The sequence below is a fragment of the Neltuma alba genome, unplaced genomic scaffold (assembly GCF_004799145.2).
Source record: "Neltuma alba isolate B1F8T4 unplaced genomic scaffold, ASM479914v2 tig00004331_pilon, whole genome shotgun sequence".
NCBI lineage: Eukaryota > Viridiplantae > Streptophyta > Magnoliopsida > Fabales > Fabaceae > Neltuma > Neltuma alba.
This window is the reverse complement of record NW_021633659.1, coordinates 135,727-144,165: the sequence shown is the minus strand read 5'-3', so window position 1 is coordinate 144,165 and position 8,439 is coordinate 135,727. Positions and strand designations below refer to the sequence as shown.

Sequence of the window (8,439 nt, the reverse complement as noted above, 5' to 3'; positions counted from 1 at the left end):
GCGGATGAATTAATAGTGTGTGTGTGTGTGTAAATATTTAGTGTAGCAATTAAGGTTTGATATTCAAAGACGACAAAAATGATGTCGTCAATAATACTCCCTCTAGTACTATATATAAGCTTTAAATTTGGAGAGGGTCGTAATCTATTTTATAAGTTTTAATTTGGATTTGTCTTAACATTTAGAAGGTGTTTGGATTACTCCAAAAGTGCTTTTTAAAAGCACTTTTTTTTTTGCAAATTGAAATCAAACTTCTCCACATATTTATTTCGTATATCGTAAAGATACTTTTAAAATTATGATTTTATTTCTACCCAAATACCCTTTAATGTGAAGAGGTTGGCTTGAGGAGATAATGGCATTGATTTTGAAGAAGACACAATGGAGGAGGAGGGAGAGAGAAGCCGAGGGAAGCCGACGATGTTTAGGAGGTATTTGGATAAAATTCAACTTATGATTTTAAAAGTGATTTTGCAGCATATAAAATAAAAAGAGAAATTTTATTTTGACTGGTATGAAAATGCTTTTAAGGGGAAAACCAAATGCCGCCTTAATCAGTTGCCACATGAGCACTGTTCAACTTAGAATAACGCCATATTCACACATCACAAACAGAAGGACTGTAATCAATAACTAGCGAACAATAGGGATGGAAAAAAGAGAAAAAATATTTACAAGGCCTGATTTAAAATTGAGTGAAGCAATGTAAGGATCGTCAGATTAACTTTCCCTAAGGTATAACTAAATCCCACAATTTTCCTTTTTCCCGCCAAGTTAGACGAAGCTTTAGGTGCAGCATAAAGCCCAACACTACCTGCTTTGGGCAAGGGCAAATTTTCAGGAGATCGATAACCAAAGCCCAAAGGCCCAACCATATTTAATATGGGGGAACAGTCAACGTAAAATCACTGTTTTAGAATTAAAAAAAATGGCGCTTTGATATATACTACCTTCGATTCTTAATATAAGAACTAGTTGACTAATTTGAGTAGATTAAAAAAATTAGTTAAATTAGTTATTTGTAATAAATAAGTATTGTCTTTTCTAAAATATCCTTACTAATCAAGTATATTAGTTAGAACTATTATTATTATAAGCACTACTTTGAAAAAAAATAGATAAATATGAAAAAAAAAATTGATCAAAATCTTATAATTAAGAATAAAATAAAATTCAAATAAACTCTTATATTAAGTAGCGGAGGTAGTAAAAACTTGGTATCCAAGACAAATTTGTATGACTAACCGTCACAAGGGCACAGATCAGTGATCATTAACATAAGGATAAGATCGTTGGCGCAACCAATATATATATATATATATATATATAAGGATAAGAATCATAAGATCAGTAAATCAGGGGGGATATATAAAAATTGGAAAAATGAAATTTTAAGATTAGCACAGCAAATTAACTACATTTAATGACCATTAATTGTTAAAATCACAGATGAATACCGAAGTTTGAAAAATAAATGGACCAGGATGCCGTTAATGTGGTCGGCAACCTAGATCAATTGTAAATCTTGAAACTTGAAAAATTAGTTGCAAATTAATCATGATTTATGAAATTTTTGTAAATTTCAAAAAATCAATTGCAAATCCTAAATTTTTTCAACTAAATGTTGCCGATCATGGAAGGGCATCTGATCCATTCATTTAAAAAAAAAAAAACTCGTTTCTTTTTTGTAATTTCATAGATTGGGGGTCCTAAATATAACTAAGGGAAAATCCCAAAAAAGGTCCTTGGAATATGAAAAATGCCAGATTTGGTCCTTAAATTTCGAAAATGACAAAATGAGTCATTGATCCAATCTGTCATTTGTGAAATTCAGGCGAATTGACAATTTTGCCCTCATTTATTCATTCACTACAATGATTCAGGGAATCACTATAAGAGTTTAGGTGTTACCTAGATTCGTGTAGCGAATAACTACTCATTTTTTCATAGTCAAGTGTCTTGTTATTAACTACAACTAATTCTATAATCACTAGAACAATGTAAGCATTACCTAGATTTGTATAGAGAATAACTACTCATTTTTTCATAGTCAGGTATCTTATTATTGTCAAGTACCTTATTATTAACTACAACGAATCTTGTAATTACTAGAACAGTGTAAGCGTTACCTAGATTTGTTTAGAGAATAACTACTCACTTTTGCTCAGGGGCAAAATTGTCAATTCGCCTGAATTTCACAAATGACATATTAGGTCAATGACCCATTCTGTCATTTTCGAAATTTAAGGATCCAATCTGGGATTTGGTATATTCTAAGGGTTTTTTCTGGGATTTTCCCTATAACTAATTGGTCCTTAAATATTATTTTCCTATTTAAATTTGGGTTGTGTGCCAGCTAATTTCTCTGTGTGTGTGTTTTTTAAAAATAAAAAATAAAAAAAGTGACAAGTTGTAGGCATGGGACTATGGGAGGAAGCTTGAGAAAGGGCAATACATACATATATATATATATATAGGTTGCATAAGAATCCTCAAAAAAGAAGTTAAGGCAAAATTGGGAATCAAAGAAAGATGCCTGATTTGGGTGGCAAAACATCACAGCCACATAGTCCATTTTTCCCTCTTTTCCTTTTGCTTTCTTTTAGTCACAACATGCGTGCAACTTAGCTCTTTCCCCCTCCTTCGTGACAACGTAGGCTGTTTGGTACACCTACGTAATCAGCTCATTTATTATGATTTGTTAGAATAAGTTATAAGCAGACTTTTCATTAATTTACAAAATATAAAATAAATATATAAAAAAAAATTTTATCTTGATTGATTTACGTGAAACATGTATTTATAAAAAACATAACTGAACTCGCAATTTTTTCCTTACAACAAGCTTTCATACCATCAAAGTCATCTTTATTTTAATCTTGACTGTACATATTTTAATTTATCTGCGTTTGAGTTTCTGAGTCGTTATTCCGAGGAAAATTTCTCTCTCTCGCATCTTTTAACAGATTATTAACAAAATTCACCTCTTCCAGGTTTACTGACACTAACTCTATTTTTCTACAGTCACGCACTCCTGCATTCTGGGAGGGACAGATGAAAAACAAATTTAACGGAGCATGGGATTTGCTCCTCTCATATTTACACTTAATTCTCTGTTTTTTGAATGTATTGTATTCATTTATGAAGGCAAATGTTTCAAATTTATCAAAGAAAATTGACGGTCATTAAAATTCGCGCCTCTCAATATCACTTGCCGTCACTGAGTAATGCCGTATTCTAGCAGATTAATATCTGCAAATAGAAACAGGGACCTTCTTGCTTTTACTCACTAACCTTTTTTATTTGGTCTTTCACGTTCCTGAGTTAGTGCATGTACTCCTTTCAGCAACATTAGGTACATGTAGCTTTCAAGACATGGCCCCTCTACATATATCCCCACGTATATAAATCTGACATTTTCCATTCAACAACATGCAAGTGTTCAAGTCTTCAAGATAGTCCTATTTACAAATCTCTCTTTTCCTTTTCTTTCTCTTCCATATCTCTGGTTATTTTCCTCACCTTTTATGGCCTCAGAAACTGAGAATAGTGATGTGGGGTTACTGGAATTGGAGGAGCTGGAGGTCATGCAAATTGATGAAGCTCTTCTAAGAGAAGTGCTAGGAGAACAAGGGGAGGTTGGAGCCGAAGGAGAATGTCTGGTAGAATCTGTAGAGGGTGGAAACAAAATGATGGAAGAAAAGGAAGAAGTTCATAAGCAGGAAGACAGTTACTCAGAGCAGCATGAAGGCAGCAAGGGGGTGAATAGTATGATGGAGATCGTGGAGCCAGCTTCACAAAATGAATTGATGCTGAATTGGTATCCAGATGATACGATTGGGATGATGACAGATTTTGGGTTTGCCAATGGAGAACTTTGCCCTCAAATCTGTGAAGGCCTTGTGTCCTATGAGGCATATTATGGCTGCTTTTGGGAAGATCTGTAGTCTAACCTACTAGTACTAGTTAACTAGCTAGTAGGTTTGAAACTAATAGTATAATTGGCTTGTGTGAATGAATTGGGCTTATATCTTTAATTCAGCATATCAAAAGCGTTGCTATGGGCTTCCAGGACTTTGTGTGTTTTTAGTTTGGACCAAGTCAGAAAGTAGAACATGTTAAGGAAAGAGAGTTATGATACCAAGACTCAATTTCGGAGCTTTTTACTATCACTCATGATCTCTTTATTTTTTGGCAGCCTCTTTTGTCTTAAATTTTTGACTTAAAGTCATCTGAACTAATGCTAGCAGAAAAGTATGAACCAATCAACCAACAGTTCATCATACTCTTCAAGAAGACAAGTTATCCAGACAAATTGGAGTTATAACTAGTTTATATTCATAAAGATGGGTGCAAAAATTATGCCTCCTATATCAACTAATATACCACAAATTCCCCAAGTAGTATACATAAGCATATGAAAATTTCTAGGAGAATAGACGCAAGATCAAAACAAGAAGAATCAAACACTCCTTAAATTCATGCTATAAGTGGACGGAGTATTCATCTTACATTTGACTCAGCAAGCTTGGGTCCGCAACCTATCTGCTCCAGAAACTTACTAAGCCTTGAGTGCTTTGCAGCCAGTTGCTCAGCTAATTTCTTCTCCTTGGTTTCTGCATCTCTTCTCAGTTCATCTAGCTGCTCCCGGTATTCAGCTTCCATTCTATCCAAAGCAGCCATCTGTTCTTCCCGAAGAGATTTAATCTTTGCTTCAAACTCTTCCATCTTCTGCCGCATACGACATGCCTTCTCTGACTCCAACTGCAGCTCCACCCGCCTTAACCTCCATGCTGTTTCCTTCCTATGCATTGACCATGCCCGGTGCCCTTCTTCCAATTCTTTGCAGCATCCAACTAACTCAGATACAAGCATGTTATCACCAAAACATGGAATAGTTCCATGAGGTTTTACATTCCCAATAACAGCAGAAGTATTCTCTGGCATTTTCTCAGGTTGTAGCCATCGAACTGGAGGTGGAGCAGCCACAGGTGAGGGAGAGAGACTTAGCGTTACAGAAGGGGAAGGTGGCCTAATAGTTAAAGTGCTGTTAGAGTTTGAAAGCCAAGAAGGAAGCATAGCTGATGGAGGAGCAGTTGCATCAGTAAGAATTAAGGCCCCGCTTGAGGCAGCCATGAGGTAGGATGGGGAAGGGCGTTCTTTCACAAGCTTTTCTGCAAAAGTCTCCAGTATATGATCGTATTTGGTGTCGTCAATTGGGTCAACCGTTTTGTTGATCTCTTTTTTTTCTCTCTGCTGCTTCTCTTTGAATACTTCCCACCACTTACCTAATCTCTTAGCAGTGCGACCAGGGACTTCTGCAGCAATTTTCTTCCATTTGTTGCCGTAAATCTGTTGAAGGCGGATGACGAGAGATTTCTCTTCTTCAGTAAGAGACCCCTTCTTGATGCCGGGCTTGAGGTAGTTCTTCCACCTTTCTAAGCAGGATTTGGCATCCCTGTTAAGGGGTTTGTTCATGCGTTGGGACACAAGATTCCATTCCCTAGGACCATACTGTTTGACATAAGCACGTAATAAAGCATCCTCTTCAGCTGTCCAACGTTGCCTCTCCTTCATTTCCAAGCGCAAACTACTTTTCTTATCCCACTGCCCATTTCTTCAAACTCGAACTCCTCATCATGAATCTACAAAATCTGTGATAATTTCAAGGCATCGATTTTGATGGAACTGCAAGAAGAAACCAAACTATATTATGAGCAAATTTTTTTCTCCCTGATATGTCCTAAATTAGCACAAGCAAAAGGCTGTTCCTTCATAAGCCGATACATTGACATGTAAACAAATTTCAAAGTCTAAGGAATTGAAAAGACTACTTTCCTAGAATAATACCCAAATGACAAACTCAATGTAAATGGAATCAAGCTGTTAAATACGAACCTTAGACCAAATTACCGAATCTACAAAGATACAAAGGTAACATCGCAATACCCAATTTTAAGAGTTAACCTGTATATTACAGAATACAGCCCTAAATATGCCAGAAAATCATTGTTTGAACGTTCTACGAGCCCTGTGCATTATTAATCACATAAAACACCTCGCAGATACAAATCATGAATGTCAAATAGGCAGGAGCAGAAAACACATACAATCACAAATGCTCAAGGAATTTCAGCAGCCTCAAGTGTCTGTTACTATGAGAAATCCAGTACATGATAGGGCAACCAGCTTCAAGACCAAATTCGTTTTAAAAAAAAAAAAGTTTAGGATCCTGTGTACTTAAGGGGAAAAAAATTGACATTCTCATTTTAGATACAGGACACACATTGTGAGGAACTCAGACAGGACCTTAACATGATGTCTGTCTATCTCAGAAACTAACAGCCACTTTCTACCAGCAAACTGCATGGAACCTCCTTAAATTTTAGGTCTTCTGCAAATGACTACCTTAACATTTAAAAATTTGATATTGAATCTCCTAAACTTGCAAAGTTGAGCAGAAACTCCCTTAAGAAGCAAAAAATTTTGAAGTGCAACAAAAACGAGTTTTCTGACTTCACCGGAAACAAATAATGTTACTTTTTCCCTTCCTTCATAGGTAACGATTTTACACAACTACAACAACACTGGATAAAATGATGTATCAAACACAAAAATTGTTCTCTAAAATTCGAGTACCACAAGAAAGCCACAATGACTATGATAAATAAGAAAATTATTCTTTTTTTTTTTGCCTGAATAACAAAATTATTCTGAAGGACCAAAATCAAAAGTTATTAACGTCACAATTAAATTTACGATCTGAATGATAAATTCTCGTACTGTGACTTGTAAATTCACATTCTTTACTGGTATTTAGCACTTAGAAAACGTAAATGTACAAGCATGGTACTAGAAATTTAATAGTAAAAATTAGGATAATTCCGTCATTACAATCTATTTATCCTTTTTCTTTTTTTTGGCAGGGAAGGACCTAGACGAGTAATCTCAGAAATTCATAATTTTTCATGATAAATTGTACCCAGAGATGCTCAATAAGAGATAAGCATGTACAGTAAGCCTTTCATGAATAGTGATAAATTTCAGTAACATATAATGGCAAACGCAAGAATCAGCATTACCAACTCAAATCAGACGACAGAAGGATCAAGATTTCTAGAAAATCATATCTAGAGTAAGCAAAGTATTCCCAAATCAATGACACGCAAATGCAAAGGATAAAGCTGTTGAAAATCATAAGCAGTATCCAGATCAGGAAATACATGAGACATTTTAAAGTATCACCAATACAGAAGCATTAGAAAAGACAGTGAACTTAAAAAAATAGACCTTAGAGAGAGAAACGGGGTAAGATTAAGTTAAACAAAATACGAAAGGGAGACAGGGAACTGACTGTGAGCGAAAAAACATGGCACGCGAATTAAAACGCAAAGTAAAAGAATAAAAAGAGGCGAAGCAGATGACGAACGGTATTTGCTTACGTCGCTGGGGGAATTTGCTAGCGCAAGCTAACTCTCATTGCACATAGTTTCCCTCTCTTCTTCCTCCTCTTCCCGTTCTTTCTTCTTCTTCCTCCTCCACCTCCTCCACACTCACAATTGCTATCGGAATCACTATGCGATCAAACAATGCATTTCCCAGTAAAAATGAGGAAATTCGAGCCCCGAAATCGAAGGCTTTATTGTGGAAATTGCCAAGAGCTTCAGAGATAAGAGTGGCAGAGAGTTGCAGAGTAAGAGGAGAGAGAAAGAGTGAATGCCAAAAACGCGACGTCCTTCCCTGCGCGCGAGCATGTTACATTTTTTTCCCGCAAAACAATATAATTATTAAAAGTTTTTTGAAATGAAAACGGTGCTTATAAATCATGAATCCAAATAAACCCTAAAATATTTCACAAAAGCCATTTTTAAACTGGGGGTTAGAACCTTTTAATGATTAAATTGTTTAAATGAATGCAGAATAATTTTTTTATTTTTTTCTCATCCTTCTTTTTTTGTGTGCCAATTTTATCATTCTCATTCGTCTCCACGAGTTCTCTATGAATTAATTAAGGATTTATCCTCTCTTGGTTTAAAAAAAAAAAGATTTATCCTCCAACTGACCTGCCAAAAAAAAACTGAGCTCTCTCAATTAATCATTAATTTGAAAATATTAATTATTAAATTATGATTTTAATTTCGTTGAGATAATTGGCAAAAAAAAGTCTTGAGATTAAAGAACAATTTATTTCTTTTTGAAAATAAATAAATTTGTAATTCCCATTCAAAATTGTTAGATTATAATATGATGGTTTATGTATTGTTCAGTTAAATTTGACTGCCCCATAAAAATTATAAATATTTTTTATTGATTTGAATATGTGAATTTTTTATTTTCAAAGTTCATATCTACATGTTATGCTTAAATTATATGTAACTTTAATTAATTTTCACCTTACAAATATATTTACAAATTATTTTTTGATAAATTCATCACCTT

General features: G+C 34.8%; 1 protein-coding gene across 1 annotated transcript; it reads right to left on the bottom strand.

Annotated features, from left to right (window-relative positions):
- Positions 1–4,268: 4,268 nt before the first annotated feature.
- On the bottom strand, positions 4,269–7,674 carry LOC114744327 (transcription factor AS1-like). Its single transcript, XM_028932496.1, has 2 exons — positions 7,443–7,674; positions 4,269–5,688 (listed from the first exon to the last, which is right to left on the bottom strand). Exon 2 carries the CDS (start codon positions 5,575–5,577, stop codon positions 4,504–4,506), a length of 1,074 nt encoding a protein of 357 aa, XP_028788329.1. The 5' UTR covers positions 5,578–5,688; positions 7,443–7,674; the 3' UTR covers positions 4,269–4,503.
- Between the last annotated feature and the right edge of the window lie 765 nt (positions 7,675–8,439).